This window comes from Narcine bancroftii, chromosome 1 (genome assembly GCF_036971445.1).
Source record: "Narcine bancroftii isolate sNarBan1 chromosome 1, sNarBan1.hap1, whole genome shotgun sequence".
NCBI lineage: Eukaryota > Metazoa > Chordata > Chondrichthyes > Torpediniformes > Narcinidae > Narcine > Narcine bancroftii.
Genome location: NC_091469.1, coordinates 391139324 through 391165399, shown reverse-complemented (window position 1 = coordinate 391165399; position 26076 = coordinate 391139324). Strand labels below are relative to the sequence as shown.

Here is a 26076-nt window from a genome sequence, read left to right as displayed (position 1 = left end):
TGTGACCAGAAATTTTTTGATGTGTAAAGGTAGTGATTACAATTTAAAAAAAACTTTTCTGCATAAATATGACATGATGGATTAGGAATATTAATTTGAAATGGATCATATGCTGAAAAACCATTTCTCCTCTTTGGAGAGTGCAGAATGAGAGAAGATATGGCACAGAAATCTATGATTTGACTCCCAAGCTATTACCAGGGTATCTTTCAAATTGGACCAATTTAATTCCATTTTTATGAGTTTTGCATTTGTGATGAACTATTAAATGAAAAATGAATCCCATCTTGTATTCATGGAAACAAATTTTAATAAAATCTTTGCAGTTAGTTCAATAAATTTATTGTCAAATACACTGTACAATGTACATAAAGCATTGAAATTCTCACTTGCTGCAGCTAAACAGGTATTTTATTAGAAACAATAGTATATATTAGATTAATACAGAAGATAAATAAGTTATATAGGTCATAAATATCCACAGCTACCATTGTGCAAGAAAATAGTGCAGACAATCCTTTTTGTGGTGCCAGAGCAGCCAGTAGTTAGTGTAATGGGGGGGGGGGGGGGGGGTGGGGGTGGAGTTAAGATCCTGGATAACCACTGGGAAGAGGACCTTGAATTAAAAACGCTGGTCTTCAGACTTGTGTCCAAACAGGACAGAAAAATTCAAATCAACCAGTTATGATTTTAAACTTGTGATTTTTTTAAAAAAAAGTAATCAACTAAAGTTAGTAAAGATTTATATTAAAGCCAGCTACATTAGGTTTGTTGGATATCACAATTTAAGTAGGATCAGGAGAATATGAAAAGCTTTTACACCATTCAGTATGATTATACAGTAGTTGAATTTTTGTCATTTTCATATCCTCTCTCCCATCCCTCAATTCCTTTATTACCCAAGAATGTACTGATGGCACCAATAACCCTGTGAAATAGAGAATTCCAAAGATTCACAATCCTCAATGAAGAAATGTCTTCCAATATAAATGGCTTACACCTTCTCTTTAGATTACCTTCTCAGCAAGGTTTACAGATATGTAATAGCTCTCCAAGGGAGGCCTACCCTGAAGAAGTTTGCCTTTGCTCTCCTTAGGGAGTTAGGTAGGATTCTCTCCCACTGCTCCCCATCTGTAACCCCTGCAGCTCTCAAGTACTACAACCATGTTCTCACCCAGACTCCATTCCACACTCACGTTGCCCTCCTTCCTTTCTCCACCTATCATCTCCTGCCTCTGCCACCCACCCCCCACCTTTTGTTCGGATGCCTGCTGGCATTTTCTCATACTTTGAACGGCTCAAGTCAGATATATATATCTTTACCTTTGCTACATAAAGGACGCTGTTTAATGTTTTTACTTCAATCACAGTGTCTACAGATTTTTGTGATTTACTTCTTTAATGAAGTACTTACTTTTTAATTTTCTGCTTCTAATTTGGCCTTAGGAATTGACTTTGATTATTTAAAGCAAAAAGGCCTGACCAGCTCAGTCATTAGGATTTTGTCCAACTTGATCAAGTAAAACAGAAGCTGGAGTATCAGCACCCACAATCTATAAGGCAGCTCTGGAGCTTGGTGATGGTAGTAGTAAACTTTTCTGTTAGTTAGCTTGTAATTTTGTGTTTCATATTTAATTATTTTCTTTTTAAATAGATAAATGGCAAACCTGAGGAAGGAAAACTGAATGAAGCATTTACCTAATATCAGATTCTACTTTGAAAGGTTATTATTCTTCTGTATACTGACCAAATGTATGATCTTTTACTGTGTGCTAACGAGTATTATTTTGAATTTACACTGCCAATGCATGTCACAAATATATTTTGTACATCTTATTCCAGCATAAAATTGCAGTATTTGCTTTTTGCACATGAACTATTCAGGCAATTTAATTTTATGTTTTTTGCTAAAAAAGGAAATGTTTGTATTGCAAGTAGAAAAAAATGTTTTGTCATGACTTAATGTTCAAAATGAGTTACTACGTGCTGCTAATAAATAGCTTGCATTTTATCAGTTTCTGAAATTTGTTTAAGGTTTTCATTTATATCTCACCCGATCTCTCTTGTAGCCACAATGTTAACTTGATGAGCGTGGAGTTGTAGATATATACAGGACACAAGTAAGCCAAACTTGTTGATGCCAACCAAGCTGCCTGTCTGAGACAGGCCCATTTCCCTCTAAACCTTCCCTATCCACATACCTGACTAAATTACTTGCAAACTTTGCAATTGTACCATATCCACCATTTCTTCTGGCACCTCATTCCATTTACCCACCATCATGAGGGAAAAGGTCCTTTGTAATTCTTTCCCCTTAAACTAATGCCCTCTTGTTTTAGATTTCTATTCCATGAGGGAACACTGACTATTCACTATTATTTAATCTCCTTCATAAGTTTATAATCCTCTAGAACCTCAACCATCAGCCTCTTATGCTTCAGAGAAAAAAGCTCTAACATCTCTGGTCTCACTTTTTAACTTGCACTCTCCAATCCCAGTAACATCCCCATGAATTTTTTTTGCACTCTTTCCATCTTAATGATGTCCTTCCTATAGCTGGGTGACTAGTCTGCACAAACTTTTCAATAATCTGAAATGTTAACTATCCCAGCATTTTGTTTACCTCATATTTTTACCACCTGCAGTGTTTTGCTTTGAGGAATAGATGGGCTTTTTTTCCCCCAAAATTCATCAGAGTTGAAGAAAAACAGAATCAAACTTTTTTTTTAAACTAAGTTGAGAGATGAATGGATCACAAGAGAAAGCACAGAGTGGTCAGTTACTCAATATTGCTAACTGCTAATATTGCACCCTGCATTTACCCCTCATTTTCAGGTATGTTTGGTGTTGCAGTAGTTCAGCCTTTATGCTGGTCATTGGTCTCATCTGAGGATTGATTCCCTGCCTTAGTAACAACAGATTGAAGGGTGTCAAGGACAGCAGTTACAGTTTGGTAGGTGCATGCTTAACAGATTTAATTCTCAATTTCTTTGGTTGAGTGACCACACGAGGCATTATTATTATTACCTTTATGGGGGAAAATTAGGAATTGTCAGTATTTTGAAGGCAAAATAGAGACCCATTGAAATTAGAAAATTACCTGTATCAAAGCAAGTGAAGGTTTACAATTCTGGAAGAAAAATAGTGTACTGATAACACCACAGTATGTTAATTATTTCCAATGCTTTCAACATTCTATCCCTGTGCAAAGTTCTTCTCTCTTAGCACAAGATGCTGACAGCATAAAAAGCTTTCAATCACATTCAGGATGCTTGTAATTGTGAGCAAGCTGATAATGGAGGTGTCAATCCCCTATAGCAGGCTACTTCAAGAATAGACAATATTGGTGGATGTCCTGAACTTGGCTAGAATGCATCACTGAAATGATTAGTATTATGCATTTGGAAATGAGGCTTTCACCCTTGTGCCATTTTATTTCATTGTGATCGAAAAGAGATTCTACATTGAAAATTTGTTGTGATGTATTCTTCTTGAGGGGGGAAAAAAAACAAGTCCCAAAATTGTTTAGCACAAGAGCTTTATGAGGCAACTTCCAAAGCATAACAAAAAATACATTTTTTTTAAACAAGGCATGTGTTGACGTTCTTACAGTTCAAGGAGAATGAAATAATCTAGGTGTACAATATATTTCTGCATGTTTTTTTTACTTTTCATGCTAACTCATTCAAATGAAGAGATACAGGCAAATATGAAAATGGCATATTTACAGATATGGATCAAATGAAAACTTAAAATTACATTTAGACACTGATTAATGTACATGTCGAGTTTATTCCATGTATAATTAGCATATTTCAGCTGAAATTAGAATAGCTACAATTTTTTACCTTCCCATTATTACTATTAAAAGATCTGAAACAATCCAGATGCCTTACATTGTTCTCATTTGCAACAATAAACAGGAGAATAGTATGCTATCACAGGAATATGAAGCATTGCAACAGAGCAGTCTCACTCAGAATCTGTAACAAGATCTGTAACATTTTAATAGGCATTACATTGTACTCCTCAAATCAAATTTGTCAATGCCTCCTATTTGGCACTGGTTATTATTTTTTTTTTAAATAGGATCTCTACAAATAATAATGTTTTAGTGTCCTAAATACTCATGTGAGCAATATTAAAGAAAATTTAATCTAAATCACAATTTAAAAAGATGCATCTTAATGGAAAAATAAAGAGATTTTAGTGAGAGAGAAAACCAGAATTGATATCACTTGCAGTCCGAGGGTTGGGAATGATCAAGGAGGTAGAAATAAGATCTTCCACTTGAAAGAAGGATTTTTAAACTTATCTCAATTTTAAAAGCCAGAGCTGTCATAACTTCTGTGGGCTGGTGATCATGAGCCTGTCGTTCAGATAGGAGCAGAATTTTAACCTTGAAGACCAAGCAGCCCATCCAAAAATGTAATGTGATAATTAAATACATAGGTAAATAAGGCATGAGGGTTTAGCAGATGAGCTGAACAGATGAAATTTCCTAACTTTTGTTCATTAAATAGAGACAAATAAATAGATGGTTTTTTTTAAATATAATCTGGTAATTTCAGTCATAATTACAAATGAATTTGATTGTTTTGGGATGAATTTAATTTAAATTTTCAGCTTCCAGTGATTATCATTTTGATTATTACTCTTGTAATATTGCCAAAGTAGATTTGGAACAGTACTTGGCCACAAAAAGGAAAAGTATATAGAATGAACTGATCCCAGTGCTTGCTTGCCTACATTAATCTCATTGTTGTACAGTACTGAATTATTGTGGGGATGTGGCTCTGGAGATGGTGCAGTAGCTACAACAGGCAAAACTTTGCCTTTGAGCTCATAGATCTTCAATACAGGTATTTCCATTCAGTTATTTGAAACTGTTGAAAAAATATACATTGAAATAAATGATGGCTTGTGTTTAAAAGATTTAAAAATTGTGGCTCAAGATAATCAGTAGCCCTTGCCACCATTTGTAGCTAAAGTAAGGAAAGACTGGATAATTACATGGAGGGGAGAGGATTGAAGGGGTATGAACCAGGTGCTGGTCAGTGGGACTAGGAGGGTGGGGATTTGTTCCGGCATGGACTAGTAGGGCCAAACTGGCCTGTTCTGTGCTGTATATGGTTATATAAAGTGCCAAATACAATACCTGGGCAGACAGAAGCAGATTGCTGCATGCTCTGCATTTAACCACTGGTTCTTTACATAGCTGCTGGAAAATTGACAGTTATAAAATGACCTCAGGTAAACTTTAGCCGCTTTCAGGTGTTCTGATAGAAGATTAGACACCTGCAGGCGCGGCTAGAGGAGTTCAGCTAGCATGTCTGGCAGCGAAAGCCGGCTACTCCGGACAGGTGCCTAGCCCCGCTCACGCTGACCTCACGTCAAGGCATGACTTGACTCCTGCTGCCGGTTTCCCCCCCCCCCGAAGTGGCAGCGGGAGTATGAATAAAAGTTGAAGAAGTCTACTTTAGTCTGGCTTCCTTGTCCATGGAGTCAATGGCTGACGACGTCAGCAGCCCGGCTGCTTTCAACTGTCACAATCGATACTCCGAGCGGGCTAGTTATTCCTCTCTAAGAAGGGCTAGATGAATAACCCTCCTGGCCAGCTTTTCTGGTTTCAGATGGCCACCCGAGAGCCGCACAGGAGTATTCTGTGCGGCTTTACAGTCGGGCTTTGTGGCCACCTCAAAGCATCTATTAGTTCACCTTCACAGTTGCCATAGAAAACAAGTCAGTTGCAAGTCCATTAGCTATATTTACAAATTAAAAATAAAATAAATGTAGAATGAAACTTCAACTCAAGCTATTTCGAAGGAGCTAAAGGCAAAGACATGGGAGCAAAAAGTTAGACAACAAATAGGTCAAAATTAATTGGTAAATTAATGTTTTCAGTCTTTTAACAGTTTCTGCACTACCATGTTAATTTACAATCCACATTAAGATGTAATAAATATTTAATTTTTTTAAAATTGCAGTATAATTCTGTCTGATTGAGTGATGTAACATGTAAGATACAAACTTTCCCATTCCTAAGCAATTTAGCCACATGCTAAAAAAGCAGTATTGAACAAATGGAAAGTCCAAAATACTATGCGGTTTTGATAAGCTCAGCACTTAAAGTTAACATTTATTAAATGGTCATTAATTTGTAGCATCTGTAAACCTACGATCACCCTTTCTTACCAAATTATATCGAATGCACTTGTATTTCATTAGGTCAAAGAAGTGATACTGATGGTAGTGTTATGCTTAAAAAAAAAATGACAACTGCAGTAAGGATTGGCCCCTGGATTATGTTGTACAGCTGGTATTAGGTAGTAAAGGCAAGTAGGGCACCTGCTCCATGAGATTACAGAAAGAATTGGCTAGAGTCTCTTTTGGAGTCAGCATTCATTTTAGTCAATTGTTAGATGTGATGAAAACCTCTTCCTTTCCCTCACTTTGGTAGCATATCACATCCCAACCTGATTTCTTTTAAATTAACTTGATGGCTAGTGACTACCATTGAGATTTGTTCCCATGTAAAAATAACTGGTGCTGTCTGGCCAAACAAATGAGGGGAAGGTACTCATGCAACAGGTGAGAGATGATTAAGGCAGTCTGTCAACACATGCAGTCCAAATCGTAGTCCTCAACAACTACACATCTCGTCTCAGCCTGCCTGACAACAGTGCTCACACACAGCCATTGGGTGATTCATTGCCGGGGTAGCAACAGCACAAGACGGGCTCCTGAGAACCTAGAGGTTCTTGCACAAAAATTGCTGCAACCTAAATACACCAATTATTCTGCATGGTTACTATAGGCAAAAACGTAGTCAGTTGTTTAAAATGTTAATACATAACCTAAGTGGACCATTTTTAATCAGCGCCGTGAAGGCAAAGCAAAATACTTTGTGCACAATTTTAGCATTATTTATAATGAATCTGTCCAAAAGTAGAATGCAACATTGTGAAATTTGAATGTACATGCAAATATTTGAAAAAAAGTGCTTGGGATTATTTTTGGAAGAGTTCCTTGAGAACCTGAAAATGGATTTTATCATTGTAAATAATTATTGAAACAAACATCTACCCAAATTCCACTAAATACCAAGCTAAAACTGGAGCTGTTAAAGAAAGCCAAAAGGAAAACATAGTGTTGTGTTTGGTAAAATTAATAGTTTTGCTGTCTGTCAGAAGTTTTTCAGAAGCTTTGGGGAGGGGGGGGTTTGGTTCAATCTGACCAAAATGATCAGATTACATTGTACGTAACTAATGGACCAAAAAGGTCTTTGCCACGATGATTTGACTAGCAGCTAGCCCTCAAAAAGAGAAAGAAAATTTATTTTGGGGTTTCAATCTTTTGGATGAGATCCACATATTAATTTCAGTGAACCAAGAAAACTACTAAAACTCTATCCAGCCAGTCCAGAACAAAACTCTCCATGGATGCTGCCTGATCTACTGAGTTCTCAAAATTCTTTGTTCAGCCGTATCAAATTTATGAGAAAAGATGAATCAGCTCAAGCCATAAATAGATATATTTGTTTAGCCTAACCAAGTATTTTGCAGTTGGATCAAAAATGTGGCAGGAAGTTTTCAACCATAAATGCATGTGCAATTCAACTTCTGCAGAAGTTTAAAAGCAAATGTCATTGAATGATATTTCAGCTCTATCGTATTAATTTGAAAAAGGCTCTGTAAAACAGACTAACGCCTAAGAGATTTCAAACTATAATTTTAAACAAATAAATTTCATACCATACTGGAAATCTGTTGCAAATGTAAGAATTTTAAATGAAAAATAATTAGCATGTGATTTCAGAAAAAAAAACATTTATAATCCCTTGATCTTGGAGTCATAATTTAGTACCTGTAAGTGCAAAATCTCTAATAAAATTTTGTATTACAAAATAAGCTCTATTTCAAAAGCACAACTTAATATGTGAATGACACTGAAACAATGGTCCCAAGTGCAATAAAAATTAGTAAGAGATATATTTCAAATTGTAGGTTATTTTTAATAGCTGCAGGAATTGATCAAAGGCAGAAATTCTGATTATTACTTAGGGCAAATTATTTTAGGTTTAATAAAACCAAGCCTTATCATAAAATTTGCCCCATTTCTGGTTATATGGATATACATCATAGAAATTACCACAAAGTATTTTAGAAAGTGCATAAATTGGGGAAACATCAAAACTGAGTCTCAGTGCAAAATTTACTTAGTTGATGTTTTTGATTTGCAGAACTAACAAAATAAAAATCTAATAAAATAAATAAATGGTTGCAATCATAAACAGAATAGTGCAGATTTATAATTCTCTTTCTGCCCTTCACCAACACCCCCCACCCAGATTACCACGTTTTAAAAAAAGTGCTGCAACAGAATTCTTGGCCAGAATACCATGCATCATTTGATACTAATGGGAAAAAGCACTTAAGCGGTATACAATCACATGCACAACTGTAGGAAAAAAGCACTGACTTCAAATACACTCATCTGTCTCTGATAGATTAGGCTAAACTGCAGGGAGAGTCCCTGAAATATAATTGAATAAATGATTATAAATATATATTTTAATTCCGGTGAGCTGGAATTTAAACATTTCAATGCTGTTGTTTCAATTATCTTTAAACAAACAGGTTAAAATAGAATGCGCTTAAAATGTTTTTTGGGTTCTAAATACTAAATTCTTTAAAAATCTGATATTAAAGTCTTACTTTAAGAATCAATTGTGTTTCAGTATGTCTGGTTTAAAAAATACAATTTTATCCAAGTATCTGCAGTGAAATACACAGAAGTGCTGAAATTCAAAAGGAATTACATGCAGAAGACAGTTTTAAAAGAAAAATACACTGCAGGCTTATAAATGTGGGTTTGAATTAGTTTACCATGATTTCAAAGACAGGAGTCATAATGATTTATGGCAGCCAGGTCACCATGAGAACCTCATCACTAATTTTCATCGTTAAAAATTATGGTATTTACACGTCACCTGATGGTTTCTCGAAAGAAACAAAATGTACTCTTGAATATAAATCATTTAACAAAACTGATCAAGGTCCTGTGTAAATGAAGAAAAATATTTGTGATTTTTAAAACTCCTTGTACATTTTTCAATTTGGCCATTTTCAAAAAGGGATATAGATTCTAATGAAAGTGTAATGCAGTTCAAATCTAATAAGTCGTGGGGAAGTCACAATTATGTAACATTTCTCAGCTCCCCTTCTCCCCCTTTATCCCACTAAAATAAATCTTCGCATTTTGTTCTAAATTTTACTTAAGAATCAAATTGTAGCACATTTTTGCTATTTCTATATAATTCTCAATAATTTCAAAATATAATTAGATCAAGCTGAGATCACAAACTGATGATCAAATCATACTAGCTTAACTTGCACATAGTTGGTTACTTCACTTGCATACAAAGCAAGAGTCCTTAATTAAATCTCTGTTTCAGCCTAACAGCAGTGTTTCATGTCATGCTTTGACCAAGTCAATTATTATCCATTCCACAACAAATTATAAAACTAACAGTGGGTGGAATAATTATCCAGCCCCATAGCACCACCAATGCAACACCAGATTCAGAAGACAACTCAACTTTCAAATTTTGCCTTTGCATCTCTAATGACCAATGAACCAAATTCTTTTCCATCATCACTGATCCATAAAAGGTTAAATATTGCAAGTGCTCAGCATCAGATTGTTAAGATTTTTTTTAATTCATATAGCTGTTGCAATAGAGTATGTGGGTATTTTTAAGGAGAAAGTTGTAAATTGGAATTATTGCCATTTTTTTTTAAAGTGAAATTACGGAAAAACCTGACAGAGAAATTAGGTTTGCCACAGAAGTAGAATGTTGCTTTAACCACATGATATCTGCCCTTTGAAATACAGTACATCAAAAAAGAAATTCACATGAAATAGCATCTTAAGAAATGTCACATTTTCAGTAGTCAGTCACACCATTGTTTATAAAAGTCACTTTCAAATGATCATAATATGGCCAAATATATTTAAACACTATGTACATATGCAGCATCCACTTTTTTCCCCAGATTGATGTTTGTAGAATCTCAGTGTTGCACTTATTTATGCTGGTTTCTCCATAAACGGAGGTCATGTCATTAAATATGAAGATCTGAAGTAGTCATTATTTCACTTATTTTTTCATTTGTTCAAAAGAGGACAATGCAAGAATTCCAAATAAGAAAACAGCTACACCCAAGAGTCTTTTCAGTGCAACATAGTTATCTTTGGGAATGGTTATTTGTACTAGATCATTTGTGATCTGTGAGATTTCATGAGCGACTAGAACAAAGATGAATGTGCTGACAATAATATTTAGCACTGGGCTGCCAGGAATTAGTACAAGGATTCCTTTGGTATCTGCTGCAAGCCAGATGTGATATTGGCATATAAAAAGCTGGAAAGGAAAATAATTCAATGTGTAATACATACCTTGTTGAAATAATATAAATAGTTCAATATTTTAAACATTCTGTAATGTTTTAATTCTGCTAACAGCTGCTGGCCGTTGTGAAGAAAACCAACGGCATTATTGCACGAATTAGAACAAAATAGAACTGTCACTCACCACAGATCCACTCACATTGTCAAGCTACCTGAAGTCGTCATTGAATTGCAATTGGGAAATCACCAATAGAACTGTATGCCAGCAAATTCAGAACTTGCATGTTCTCACTAGAGTCTCTATTACCTGAACAATTACAATGGAATTGGCAAAGCTGTAGGGATTTCCCCATTTGTACATTATTTTTAGTAGTTAGCTTCAAATGACCGTGAACAAAGAAAATTACTAGTACACTGGCCAATAATATTTGAATCACAAATTGTGTAAGGACATCTGAATGGCATAAAGACTTTAGTACAACAATATATATATCTGCATTTCTGGCAGCAAAAAGCAGGGAATGGTTCTATGACTGAAAAGTATGAATGATTGGATCATTTTCAAAAGGATTCCAAACATGTTTATTTGGTTATTTTAATTTTGACATGATTACTCTGTCCACATCACAATCTTACTTGCAGTCATTCCTACCTACGAGTTGCTCCACAATAATAAAAATATATTTTTAAGCTTTTATTGCCTTTCCAAAATTTAATGATTGAATAGCTAATGGAGGATCGTGAATCACATCCACAATTTATTGGAAATTACTAACCTCTGATGTTAAAAATCTTGAGTCACGATTAAGTATATCTGAATCAACTCTATTTTTTTCATATTCCTTACACCTAATTACATTTTTATCCTTTTATTCCTTCTCTTTCCAAAACTATTCAGTGACAGTGTGCTATTCTGTGTCTTACTTCAGGAGGCTGTCTCGGAGGATTATTTTGTGTTTTTTAAATATTTTATTTTTAAATTTAGACCTACAGGCCATTTCGGCCTTATGAGTCTGTGCTGCCCAATTAACCTGCACCCCGGTACGGAGGAAACTTGAGTCTCTGGGGAATACCCATGCAGACATACAGAATAAACAAAGTCCTTATAGACAGCGCAGGATTCAAAGCCAGGTCCCGATCACTAACGCTGTAAAGACGTTGCGTTAACTGCTACACCAACTGTGCTGCCCTGGTCAGCCCTTCCTTCCCATCCACCTTTCTACAACTCCCCTTGTTCCTCATATTTTGGTTAGGCCTTCCCCTAACCATGGATGTGGTCAAAAACATAAATGTGATGATAAGAATGGTTATGGGAGTGAAATTGTTGGCAGCGGGAAGCTCAAGTTTAGACCATAGATGTTTAGCGAAGCAGTCACTCAATCTGTGTTTAGTTTCTACATCGTAGTGAAGGCCTCACAGAGGACAAAGAACACAGTAAATTAGTTTGCATGAGGGGCACTTGAAACTTTGCCTCACCTGGAAGATCTGTTTCTGGCCCTGGATGGAGGCAAGGGGAGTTGTAGAATGGTGGGTGGGAAGAGAAGGGCTGACCAGGGAATATCAGAGACTGATCGCTGCGCAAAGCAGATATAGGGCCGGGTGGGGGGGTGGGGGTGGAAAGAGATGTGGCTGTTGGTAGATGCCGAGGCTAATGGGGAAGAAAGTAAGGTCCAGTGGAGTAAAGGCAGAAGTACATTAAATAGTGGAGATATGGAAAATGGGCTTTATCAATGACAGCAAGGGAGAAATTAATGTTCATTAAAGAAAGTGAACACAACATGTTCTGGAGTGGAAGGGAAGGCTTATCCTGAAAACAGAACCTTTGGAGCAAGAGCAAGTGTGAGAAAGGGATGGGTTCCTTACAGGGGACAGGATGGGAAGAGGTAATAATGCAGCTTGCTCTGAAAGTCTGTGAGTTTGTAATAGATATCAACAAATGTAATTCCCTGAGATGAAGACAGAGGACAAAGAAGGGGAGAGATATACCAAAAAGAATTCAGATAAATTTAAGGCTGGGTAGAAGTTGGTACTGTAGTGAAGTTAATGAAATTGTTGAGTTCTGCATGGGTACATGAGGAGCACCAATGAAGACATCGATATAGTAGAGGAAAAGTTGGGGAGAGGCACCTGAAAAGGATTGGAACGAGGATTGTTTCACATATCTGACAAAAGGCGGGTATAGCTGGGACCTATATGTTTCCATTGTTACACCCTGATTCTGGAAAGAATAGGAGTTATAGGAGAAGTTGTTATGGTTGAGGATAAGTTCTGCCAAGTGAGTGTTCATTAATAGTGACTGAACACCTGCATTCAAGAAAGAAGCAAAGGGCTCTGAGGCCTTTCTGGTGGACAATGGATGTGTAAAGGGATTGACTTCCATAACAAAGATGAGATGGTAGGGGCTGGAGAATCAGAATTCTTTAAAAAGGTAGACATTGTGAGTAGTGTCCCAGATGTGGTGAGAGGAACTGGATGAATGGGGGTAAAATAGTGTTGAGGTATTAAAGAGAAATGTTCAGTGGGGTAGGAGCAGGTAGAAACAATGAGTCTGTCAGGACAGTTCTGTCTGAATTTTGGGGAGAAGTAGGCAGTGCAAAGTCGAGGAACTATTAGGTTGGAGGCAGTGGTGGAGACATCACCTGAAGTGATATTTTATGATGTCTGGGAGATAATATCTTGATGATACTTCAAATCAAGTTTATTGTTATCTGATTGTACAAGTACAATCCGACAAAAAAGCCTTCTCTGGTCTTTGGTGAAAAACATGCAGACACACAACCAAACAAAACACACATACAGACAAATAATACATCTGCAGGACAAGTATTATATCCATGCAAATAAATAAATAGACAGACATTGTTTTGTACGAATAAGAGACTTGGATAGTTAGTGTGAACAGTTCCTTTGGTCATTCAGCCTTCTCACTGTCTGTGGGAAGAAGCTGTTCCTCAGCCTGGTGGTGCTTGCTCTGATACTCCTGTATCTTTTCCCCAACAGGAGCTGTGTGACGCACAGATGCTGTGTGCAGGATGGACAGGGTCCTCCATAATTTTGTGCCCCCTCTTCAGACAATGATGTTGGTAGATCACATTGATGGTGGGGAGGGAGACTCCAGTCATCCTTTCTGCCACTCTTATGGTCCTGTGGATTGACCTCCGATCCAATTCTCCGCACCAGCTATACCATACTGTGATACAGCCGGCCAGGACGCTCTCGATAGAGGTCCTATAAAAGGATGACATATTGGTGGTCGGTAGCCTTGCCCGCTTCAGTCTCCTCAGGAGACTGACAAGTGAGATGTTGAGTGTCCATGATAGGTCGCTAATTAAGTGAATGCCAAGGAACATGGTGCTTTCCACTCTATTACAGAGGGTGGTTGTTCCTGGTCCACCTGAAGTCCACGATCATTTCCTTTGCCTTGTCCATGCTGAGACTCAGGTTATTTCTCTCGCACCATTTCATGAGATTTTCCACCTCCGTAGTGTGGCTTGTTGTTGCTGATCAGGCCAACGACTGTTGTGTCATCTGTAAACTTGATGACACTGTTTGAGCTGGATCTGGAAATGCATTTGTGGGTCAGTAACATGAACAGAAGTGGGTGCACCAGTGCTCAGTGTGACAGTGCTCGATATCCTGCTACCGACCAGATTGTGGTCTTTCTTTTAGGAAGTCTTAGGATCCATTTACAGAGAGGGGTGTTGAGTCACAGCAAGGACAGCTTCTCCATCAGCCTCTGCGGAATGATTGTATTAAATGCTGAGCTGAAGTCAATGAACAGCAGCCTGGCACATGAGGCGTCATTCTCCAGGTCAGCCAGGACGGAGAGAAGCGACCAGGCTATCTCATTGTCTGTAGAATGGTTTCTTCTATAGGAAAATTGAAATGGATCCAGCATCTCTGGGAGGTGTGCTTTAATGAGTTCCATCACCAGACACTCGAAGTATTTCATAATGGTGGAGGTCATTGCCACAGGGTCTGTGAAGACCTCTGTCAATTGATCTGTGCAGTCCTTCAGTACCTGACCAGGTATATTGTCTGGTCTCGTCGTTGGTGAGGTCTTGGTCCGGGGTAGATCTGAAGAAGTGTCTGAGAGCTGGCATCTGGCCTCAGCAATGTAGAAATTAGTACACAAGACCACAACTACGCCTCCCTTGTCTTTGGGTTTGATGGAGAAGTTGGGGTTGCTGCGAAGTGAGTGGATGATAGCATGTTTGAAGAGACTGAAAGAGTGGGGTGGAGACATCTGGGCAGTTAATGTCCGGCTAGCCATAGAGGATGAAAAGGTCAGGAGCAGGAAAATTGCTGGAGGTGTTGCCTAGGAGGAGGAGAAGGATTGTTGAAGACAGATAAAAGGATCATTAGTGGGAGGGTTGGGATTCATGGCCAAAGAAATAGACAATGGAAGAGGGCGCAGTGGAAGAAGAATTCAGTATTGTATCAAGTACAGAATTTGTTGAGGTGTGGGTGTACAGGTAAAAGATGAACCTTTGCCAAGGTGAAACCATTCAGTATTGGAAAGGGGGAGGTCAGAATGGGTGTTAAAGATGGTAAAGTTGAAAATGAATATTTAAAAAAAAAATTTTAGCTAACCTCCAACGTCCATCTGGTTCCATCTCTTTTCCAACTCCTGCTGTTACTTTTATCTCTAATTCAATCGCCCACCAACCAAGGAGTCTCTCCCTTTACTTATTTTTACCTATATTCTCTCCAATACTCTACAAGTTTTAGTCCATTCCCACCTTTTTTCATCCTCCCTTGATACATGATATCTGCGTACTTTAATCTTGATGAAAGGTGAAAACCCAATCATCATCAAACAGATCATTTCTTCTCATGGTTCTGCTGAGTTCCTCCTCTAGCAGTTCATTGTTTGCTTAACTTGTGCATTGTCTAGTCTTTCTTACCTCCAGGGAAATCTTGCCAAACCAGGCAAAAAAGGAACTGTACACAGAACGAACATAACCAGGAATATTCCTTATTAGAACAAAGGACAAGATCTGGGGGGGAAAAAATGTTTGAAGGTGTTCAGTATGAAGTGACATTTATTAAAGCATGTTGCACAATTTAATCCAGCAGAATAAGTGAAGTTACCTGTAATACAGAGAAATAAGGATGTTGCTCATTGCACTCGGCTTTATTTTTGCAGCTGGCACACCATATTGAATATGTCTGTGAATAGAAAATTAGGTACTAATTTGTTGCTGTTATAAATTTGCAGAGAAAAGAAACATCCAAATTTCTATTAAATACATTCCGATAACATTCATTTACGTTGTGCCCTGTCTTTTAGTATTGTTCAGTGGTAATAAGAATTCAGAAAATGACTTTCATGCATTTCTACTTAACAAAGATATAGTACTAAATAGAAAGTTATTCATAAACTAAATTCAAATTTTAACATGTCCCTCCTGCTTCCATGGGTATTAATAATATGTGTATTTTTCTTCATTGTTAAAAAAATACTTAGATAATTCATCGAATCATTAGACTCACCAAAAATACAACCACTGACATAAAAAGCAGAAAGGATGACAATCTGGGTGAAAACAATGTCTCTCCTTTGCCTTCAGAAAGCAGATTACTCTTCTTTAAAGCACCATAAAGAAAAGCAAAGAACATACCATGTAGTACTACCTATAAAGAAACAGAAGACCATCAAAATAAGTGAAAAAAGTTGTATTTCTATGACACACGATAACATATGCAAGCAATTCAGCTAAGCATTTATATTACCTGTCAAATAAGAGCAGCTCCAGAAACAATGAAGCAGGAATGCCATCCACCATAATAATGCATCACACCCTGTACCAACTTCACAACATAGCTGATACATAAGATGAACTGCAGCAACTTGTGAGGGCTTCTTGAAATAACACCTCCACAATTCCTCATCTCCACCACATTAAAAACAAATGCCATTTCTTGTTGAATCCTTCTCCAACAAATAAGTTTAAAAAAAATCACATACTTCCTTTGCCTTTAGAAGGTGAATGTAAAATTGGCAACACCCATGTCCCATGAAGTGAAAAAGATTTGTTTTAAAAGAAAAATAACTTCACTACAAGGAGAGTGAATTTGAATAAAAGCAAGAGTCACAGTAGCATTTAACACAAAATCTACTCTTGTGAAAGCTAATAAGGTTACATACAAAACGATCCAACTTCCATCGAAACCACCATTCATGAAGGAAACCATGCCACTCAAATAGCTTTGAAATTGGCCATAGTGAAAAAGCATTTTCAAAAGACCTCTGAAATAGACAGAAATTAATAGTTTCAGTTAACTAACTGCATATAAAATATATGTAACATTTCTTATATGAATTGTGGTTGATGTGGCTTTTGACAAGATCCCATGTGGAAGACTGATGAAATATATGAATCACAGGTAAGAGCAATTTTTTTTGTATTTCACAGGCAATGGAAAAGGTAGCCAGGGCAGGGATATGATCTTCTTGCAGTATGTGGATAGTCAGGGAATTCATATTAGGGAACTGGAGCTAGATGAACTCTGGATTATTTGGGAGACTGAGGGGATGATAGACAGAAGCAATCACACCTAGGAGGCAGGAGCAAAGTAGCTGGGTGACAGCCAGGAGAGGGAATGGGAACAGACAGTAAGTGCAGGATACCCTTGTGGCAGATCCCCTCAAATAACAGGTGTACTGTTTTGGATACTGTTGAGGGGGAACAACCTACCAGGGAAAAGCCATGGCAGTCAGGTCTTTGGGACTAAGTCTGGCTTTGTGGCTAAGAGGAGAAGGGAGAAGAGGCTAGCTGTGGTAATAAGGGATTTAATAGGGGAACAAATCAGAGGTTCTGTGGAAGAGACTGAGAATCCAGGATGGTACATTGCCTCCAAGTTGCCAGGTCCAGGATGTCTTAGATTGTATTCATGGGGGAGGGTAAACAGCCAGATGCTGCGCTCCGTGTTGGGACCAATGATGAGTTCCTGCAAAGCGAGTTCAGGGAGTTGGACGCTAAGTTAAAGGATAGGACTTCTAGGGTTGTTATGTCACGATTGCTACCCATGCCTTGTGCTAGTGAGATTAGAAATAGGAGGATAATGCAGCTTAATATGTGATTAGAAAGATGGTGCAGGAAAGAGGCCTTTGGATTTCCTGACGGTGAGATGGTTTGCATCTGAACTGGAGGGCCAAACATCCTTGCATGAGACTTTGCTAATGCTGCTCTGGTGGGGGGAGGTTTAAAACTAGATGAGAAACAGAGTCCCAGGGCAGAGAATGGAGTGGAGGTGGAAAAAAAATGTTACAACTTCATATAAAGACAGGAATTAAAGTGTTGTGCATGGTGAGAATTATGTTCTGAGGTGTGTTGATTTCAAAGCAAAGAGTATCAGAGCGTGGATTGGCATGTGGAATTATGACATTGCAGCCATTAATGAAACTTGATTGCAGGAGGGGCAGGACTGGCATTTCAATGTTCCATTGTTCCAGATGTGAGAGAGGTGTAGGGATGAAAGAGGGAGGAGTGGCACTGTTAGGGAAAATGTCACAGAAGTGCTTAGGCAGCAAGCACAGTCTAGAGAGCTTGTCTCCTGAGACTGGGTGGAGCTGAGGAATGGGAAAGGTATGATCACATTAATGGTGTTGTATTATAGTCAGTGTGAATTGGAGGAGCAAACTGCAGACAGCTGTTATTGTGTCGTATGACTTTACTCCTGATGCTGTTAAATGGAACAAAGTATTTGCTCTTAATTTTTTTTATATAAAAAAGGAAAAATGAAGCTTTTGAAAATCAACCAAGAAATAAAAATAAGAAAGTCAAATACATTATCAGTATTTCTCAATGGGAAGATGCAAACTTGTGCCACCACTCACAACAATGGAACAGTACAGGAGTAACCTCTTCCAAAGAGGTGATTTACCCTGACAGTCTTGAATTACTGTAAATGGCAGCCTTCTGTTTTGCAGCTTTCTCTTCCACACCCCCCACCAAAATCGCATATATAGTACATGTACCCTTCTGGAAAATATACAGCAATTTTCCTCATTCACAATTTTCACCAACCTGAGAAGCAGAAAGTAGGCATATACACAATAACAAGCTGAGCAATTTGAACATCACTTCCCAGTAGGGGGAACATGATCCTAAAACAAAAACAGAAACTCTGCATTGGATCAATACACAAATAATTTTGGACTGTTGCAAAATTATAAATAACTGCAAAAGTAGTCAGAAGGTGATTAGTGCTAATAAAATTTGGTGTGATTAACTGGAAATAAATATCAGTATAAAGATTGTGCATACTATCATAACTTGTTTTTTGATGGGCTAAACAATTTCCTCTTCCAGAGAATCCCCAGCCAATTTTATTGTTGCAAGCTTGCTGATCTGTACTATTTTGCATTATAAGTGTAGTTTCTACAAGAACTCCTATTTATTCTCAGTATCTTTGTGCACATTTGCCCATCTGTTTTGCACCAGGTTATTCAATCTGACAACCAGCAAGAAATCATTTTCAGATTATCATTTTATTAGCAATAAATCTGAAAGTGCTTTTGTCAGTAAACACACACTTTTGAAATACATGTTCGCAATGCTTAATATTGCAGTCTGCATGTATATTAAAATATTTGATTAATGTGAGAGTATTTTGTATCTGCTCTGCCAAAATCATTCTTTCAAGCCCCCCAATGTATTTACATATAAAGAATACTGTACCGTTTTCATCTTTTTTGCCAGTCTGAGGCCAAATACCAAGAGTGGCATAGATGACAATGAACCAGAAAGTTACTAGTGGAACAAAGTAATAGAATTGATATGGTCGATCCATTACTAGACACAACACCACCACCAAGAAATTCAGACGAAATAGAATCTGCAAAAATAAAACGGAGGTTACAATCCCACGTTGCCAATTTTAATTTTCAACTTGACATACCACTTCAAAAGTAGCAGTTATGAATAGTAAACATTATTCAATATTGTTCCTACTTCACAAAAACTTAAAAGGGAGAACTTTAAGAAAGAGAAAGTGTTGAATCTGCTTAAAAAATATTCGGATTGGCAAGTCCCCAGGACCAGACATGATATACCCCAAGTCACTGCAGAAAGCATGGGAACAAATTGTTGGGGCACTGATACTTCATCTTTGCATCCTTCCTGACCACAGGATTGGTACTAGAGAATAGCAAATGTAGTCCCCTTGTTTAAGAAAGGCAAGAGGGAAAATCCCAGGAATTGTAGACCAGAGAGTCTTGAGAACCCAGAACCCGGGGCCATGGTTTGAGGATAATAGGCAAACCATTTAGGACCGAGATGAGGAGGAATTTCTTTACCCAGAGGGTGGTGAATCTGTGGCATTCATTGCCACAGAGGGCAGTAGAGGCAGGTTCATTAAATATACTTAAGAGGGAATTAGATCTATTTCTTCAGTATAAGGGTATTAAAGGTTACGGAGAGAAGGCGGGGACGGGGTACTGAACTTTAAGATCAGCCATGATCTCGTTGAATGGCGGAGCAGGCTCGAAGGGTCGAATGACCTACTCCTGCTCCTATCTTCTATGTTTTTCTATGAGACAGTGATGGTCAAACCATTGGACAGAATTCTTAGGGTTAATAATTACAAACATTTAGAGAAGCATCGTCTTCTCAGGAATAGTGAGAATAGCTTTGTGAGCACTTTTAACTTTAAATATCTTTCACAAATGTTTTGTAATTTTGATTTAACAAAACAAAGTCCAACTCTAATTATTTTAAACAATTTGCAATCTTTGCATAATTTTATTGTAATTACCTGACAAATTCGAGAGATTCCATACTCCCCGCTTTTCCAAAAGTAAGAAAAGTGTCCATAACCTGTTTGGAACAGGTATGCTGCTACTAGAACGCGGACATGCATGTATACAGGTAAAAACTAAAATTAAAAAGTTTAATAAATTATAATTTTTCACGTCAATATTGAAATCAGAATATTACAGATATAATAAACATTGTTACAAGCCCAAATGACCCCAAAACCCAGCAGCAATAGACATTCACCAAGACAAGTAGTTACTTAAACAAAAGTTGTTTTTAATTAACTTTAAACATGAAAATAGAATCAAAATTTAACTTATCTCTATTTATTTAACTAACCCAAATTAACCCCCTTCTAATTCTAAGTGCAGGTGTATGATGTGTGTGTAAATTTAAGTTCTTTGTTTCCCAGTTCAATCTCACTTCTCCTTCTTCCAAGTTCTCTGGTTACAGGCAATTCTTATACTGTGCACAGAATTTAACATGTATACAGTTCACCAGGCTTTGGTGCTTGAAAAGTAAATGTTTATCGCTCAGGAAGGTTCTTGTAGGATTTGCAGAGAGATTTGTTGTTCCAGGATTTCCACATCTGAAGTACCACCATTAGTCACGTCAATGACTCACTGATTAAACTTGCCCCATCAGGGTTCTCCAGATGATATCCTCTTTCAGGCTATCACAGAGTTTCTTTCTGTTCCACTTATTCCAAGAGAAACATCAGACAGATAGCATTTCCAGCCATCTGCCGCTCTGGACCTTTCTGTTTCCCACCAGCTTTTCTTGGCTTGTTTCAGCTGTGACTGTTCATTCTCTTTCAGTTTCACACTCACATTGGCTGAGAGAGCTTGTTTTTTTTTCTCTCTCTCTCCAACTGCCAACTGTGACCCTCTCATTTGCAAAAACCCCCACCTTCTTCAGCAAACAACAGGAGTTATCCTTCTGCTCCCATCTGTTGTCTTAGATAAACAAAACTTCTCATTGACCTTTGAGTGAGCACCTTGTAGTTATTCAATCCAAACAATGGTCTATTCATTTCTCGGAAGTCATTTCAAATTAGCATCTATTTGTGAAATGTGCCTAGCATTCACCATTGTTTCTGTAAAATTCACTGAATATGAATTCTTCAGTCTTTCAAATAAGAGGTTTAAAAAACCTACTCTAATTTTACCAAATTCTCCCAATAGTTATCCATTACATCAATAATTAACAAAAATGAAATTTCAATCCAACCTTTACACTATATATCTTGAATCCATAAGAATGACACTTACAGTACTTGCTCCTGATATATGATATATTAGAATTATTAGCTGCATCCAGCCCTTCCATTCATCTGTCTGTTCTCTGTTTAGCATAGTGGTCTAAGAAGAATAAGAATAAACCAATCCATAAATACAAATGCATTTTCAGTTACAAATCCCACCCCTCCCCACCACCAACCAGCACAAACTGCTTTGTTCCAAACATAATTTTGTCTGTCAAAAACTTACTTATGATTCAGTTTCCTTCCATTCATTCACTTTTCCACCTGTCCCCAAATAATTTACTCCCTTGCAAAATCGCTTTCCCACTTGCAGGCCTGCACAAGAGCAATCGTAATCACCTGTTCCTCACTCCACATTCATCCTAGATGTGAGTTCACAGATAAGAAGCTTACATTACCAGTTTTCTGTATCACTATATCATTTTTCAGGTTAAAAAGGTAACATTCAGCCATTGCAAAACAAATACTACTTGAACATAATGGATTTTGGACCACTGAGGAAATGAAAACAAAATAATATATAATAATATAAAATTCAAATATGGATCCATCAATTATTTTTACAAAATTTATGGTAGGAAAAGTATCTGTTATTTTATCCATGGAACAAATTTCTGAGTTTTTTGTAACCTTTTAATTTTATCTAGCTGTGAATGATCCAAATTGGTTTGAAATAATTCACAAGTCAGTTTTAATCCTAACATGAAGTAATGCTGGTCTAAGCAATAACTACCGAGATAGGTTGTAAAATGCTGAAACACACGCAGAGATTTAAAAAAACTCATGCATTAACAATACCTCTTTTGTATTATCATTATAGAAAACTCCCAGCACGATAATATACACCAATGGAATGAAGAATGTTGAATGTGTGTAATACTTCTGCTCTTTCATAAACAAGTCTGCTCTGTCACATAGAAAGAAATAACCCATGATCAGGCCTAACTTAGAAAGGGAAAATAGTAGTTTTTCAAGATTAGAAAGTGAAGGTGTGGCTGGCTTCTTCTCTTCCCCACTTTCCACATCAGCATTAGTCTTGCTTCTCCGCCAAGTATGACAAAAGTAAGTCAAAACTATGAAGGCAATTATGCAAATACTGAAAAAGTAGCCAGTCAATTTCTGAATTAGAGAAAGAGGAGGTCGAGGATGGCAACACGACCCATCAATGGGCTTCACAATCTTGTTGCAATAGGAATTCATGAGAATCATAGCATTCTGTAAAAAGAAAAAGATAATAATTGGTATTTTTTTAACAAGATATTCTTTGATGTAAAAAAATGCAAATAAAATTGACAATTATTTATTTCACGTAGTATGAACATAATATCCCTAAGGATGAAATACAAAATTAAATATTACATTTTATACAGCAATTATTAAACACATTAGGTCATCAAACAGTTCTCATTTTTGAGGAGTGTTATATTTTTTACTGGTTTATCAGATGGTTTCCTCAAGTTATCAGAATCATTAATAATAAAAGCACACATGGAAAGATCTTTAGTCCCATCCAAATTAGCTTGGGAATGAAAAGTTACAGCAGGCATGTAAAATATATCTATCTGTTTCTTCTTCTTTGGCTTGGCTTCGCAGACGAAGATTTAAGGAAAAACCCAACACCCAACCCCAACCAACCAATTTTCCCTTGCAACCGTGTCTGCCCGTCCCGCATCGGATTTGTCAGCCACAAACGAGCCTGCAGCTGACGTGGACATTATATCTATCTGTAGTTACAGAGTAAATCACCAAATACAAAATCTCTTGCGCCTTGAAACCAATTTAGTTTCTCTTATGTCCATGTTACTTGCTTGACAATCACATTTATTTACATGTGAAAATTCTAGAAGCAGATTTTAAGGTATAGATACTACAATTTTAAAGTGCATGCCGAATGCATCTATAATTTAAAGAGGGCAGGTTCAACAGAAGTGTGATTGATATTCAATTTCATAAAGCAAGTAGTAACAAGGGAGATGACCCTACAGAGGTGACCACGGCAGCAAACCTGTGAGGGTCTCATCAGCTGAAGGGCTATTGGTGACTTGCAGTCGAAAGACCCATACAGGCTGCTGGAGATTGGATCAGGGAACCAGGTTTCGAGAGGGTGCTGAAGGCAAGGACTCCCAAAGGACCTTGGGCCCTTAAGGCTTACTGATCATATCGGAGGTTTGGATCTGGAGCTCAGGTTACCAATGGTTTGAGCAGGAGTATGCGCAGCAGGAGAGGCTGCACGAGCACTGGAGGCGAATCCATGGACAGTCAGTGTCTCTGAAGGGCCTCTCTTTTCCATCTTTCTCTTATTGTGAGGAGTAACGTGGAAAAAAAGTTAAAGTATATCAGTATTTCATGTATATTACATTTTTAATGTATTATTATGTGACAATAAAAGGAATCTTGAACCTCAAGTCCAAGGGCTCAGGAATCCCAACAATAAGAACAGGTGGGAAGTGATTTTGCTTTCCAGCTCTGCTTATATATAGGCCAATAAGAAGCCAAGAACATGATTGCCTGGCCTCCAAGCTTATGTAAGGAATAGTTCCACCTAATTTTAAGGCCAATCACCAATTTGATGCCCTTTTCTCCATAATCCAAATTACTTGAGCACCTCCCCCACCCGATTTTTAATGGCTTAAAGGTTAAGATGTACCCAGAAATTTTTTTAAAAAATGGATTATAACCAGAACACAATCCTTTTGTACATATAACTAGATCAGTAATTTTCAAATTTTATTTTCATATTTACTTACAACAGAGGCCATTTGGCCCAATGAGTCAAAACCAGTCTTCATAACAATCCCATCAAACTAACTCCACCATTTATTTCCCTGTTATCTAATCTCACATGACAATGAAAATCTCGATTCTCCCACCAGAAACCTAAATTGCCAATAAATTATATTAGCTAATTAACTAACCTATGATCGGCAAGTAAAGAAGAAAATATAGACTCCCTATGGAAGCCCACATAGTCGCAGGGTAAATGTGTAAATAATACATCGATTGCACTGAAAAAACAAACTAGGTTGATGGAGCTATTAGAGAGCTGTGTTCCTTGCAGTATACATGGAGGTAAGGGGACTTGGGGAAGTAAATAGAGATATCTTGAATAGTGTCTATGTTACAGAAGAGGAGATGCTAAAGGTCTGAAAATGCATAAAGGTAGACAAATCCCAAAGGCCTGATCAAGTGTATTCTAGGATATTGAGTGAACCAGGTGAAGAAATTACAGGAACTCTAGCAGAGATAGTTGTATCATTGTTAGGCATGGGTAAGTTGCCAGAAGACGGGAGGGTGGCTAATGTTGTGCATTTTAAAAAAGGTTGCAAAGACAAGCTAAACAACCACAGCCCGACGAGCTTAACTTTAGTCATTGGTAAATTACGGGAACAGATCCTAAGGGACAGGATGTACGTGCATTTGGAAAGGCAAAGACTGATGGTCAGCATAGCTTTATGTTTGGGATATCATGTCCCACGAATTTGATTTTTTTCTTTTGAAGAGGTCATGAAGGGGATTTACAAGGGCAGAGCAGGAGATGTTGTCGACATGGACTTTAACCAGGCCTTTGACAACGTTGCAGAGTAGGCTATCCAGAAGACCACATGGCATGGGATCCAGGGAGAGTTCGTCAATTGGATACAGGTAAGATGGTAGAAGTCAAAGGATGGTAGTGGAGAGTTATTATTCAGATTATATGTCTGTGACTAATAGTGTAAAGGTAAAGGTTCCATATTGTCACACAATACTACATTTAGAATGTAACATACACAAAATTCTTTAACTTTGTCTACTGCAAGAAAGAGAGAGTTATAACTTTGTCAAGCATCTAAGGAATGAACTTGCAAACCCTGGTTTACAAGATTAGTGCTCTAACCACTGAGCTAACGGAGCCTCTGTGCCACATTGTTGTTTGTCATACTTATTAATGATGATGATTTAGATAGTATGGTTAGTTAGTTTGTAAAAGAAACCAAAATTAATGGTATGGTGAACAGTCAAGAAATGATTTGAGAGAAGTTTAGAAAATCATTAGGGTTATAAAGAAAGTAAATTGTCAAGGCTTTTCCCCCCCAGAATCCAAAACTAGATGCATAGATTTAAGGTGAGAGATGAAAGATTGAAAAGACACTTTTTCACATGGAAGGCAAGGTAGACAAAATAAACTCCCCAAGGAAGTGATAGAGGGTTTGAAATTGTAATAGTTTAAAAAAAAACATTTAGATAGGTACCTGAATTGAAAAGATTTAGAGGGATATGGGCTGACTGCAGGCAAATGAAACCAGTATGGGGAGACATCTAGGTTGGCTTGTACATGTTTGGCCGAAGGCCTGATTCCTTATTGCAGAACTATACAACTCTATACCCACTCTGCCACTACTATATTCTTGCTTAAGGATTAAAAGCATTAAGTGAATGAAACAAGAACCAACCAGAGCAACATCAGACATATCATCCCATGTTTTTCAAATTGATAAATAACACAATACCAATTATTGCTCAGCAATTGCTTCAATGTTTGATTTAATTTACACTTGCATTTTAATAGAGAATTACCATATATTTTGGCATACAAGTCGACCCTTGTAAAAAAAAAAAACCCCAACTACAACAAATTTTCATGCAACCAGTATAGTA

The 26076-nt window shown here is 37.4% G+C and overlaps 2 protein-coding genes across 8 annotated transcripts in view; one reads left to right on the top strand and one right to left on the bottom strand.

The window, feature by feature from the left end:
- sgce (sarcoglycan, epsilon) overlaps positions 1–2011 on the top strand; it is a 58252-nt gene extending 56241 nt beyond the window's left edge. For all 4 annotated transcript variants that reach the window (XM_069913662.1, XM_069913665.1, XM_069913663.1 and 1 more), the window contains one exon: positions 1655–2011. In XM_069913662.1, coding sequence (XP_069769763.1) covers positions 1655–1671 — 17 coding nt within the window. In that variant the 3' untranslated portion in view covers positions 1672–2011. The remainder of the gene's footprint in view (positions 1–1654) is intronic.
- casd1 (CAS1 domain containing 1) overlaps positions 1–26076 on the bottom strand; it is a 96202-nt gene that overhangs the window by 1589 nt on the left and 68537 nt on the right. For 3 of the 4 annotated variants that reach the window (XM_069913661.1, XM_069913658.1, XM_069913659.1), the window contains 10 exons: positions 22240–22656; positions 21449–21538; positions 20176–20295; positions 19101–19257; positions 18447–18526; positions 16565–16666; positions 15910–16050; positions 15508–15585; positions 15321–15413; positions 3522–10426 (listed from right to left, as the gene is read on the bottom strand). In XM_069913661.1, the coding sequence (XP_069769762.1) occupies positions 10163–10426; positions 15321–15413; positions 15508–15585; positions 15910–16050; positions 16565–16666; positions 18447–18526; positions 19101–19257; positions 20176–20295; positions 21449–21538; positions 22240–22656 (1542 nt within the window). In that variant the 3' untranslated portion in view covers positions 3522–10162. Of the gene's footprint in view, positions 1–3521; positions 10427–15320; positions 15414–15507; positions 15586–15909; positions 16051–16564; positions 16667–18446; positions 18527–19100; positions 19258–20175; positions 20296–21448; positions 21539–22239; positions 22657–26076 lie in introns of those variants that run through there. The other variant, XM_069913660.1, reaches the window with a different exon arrangement.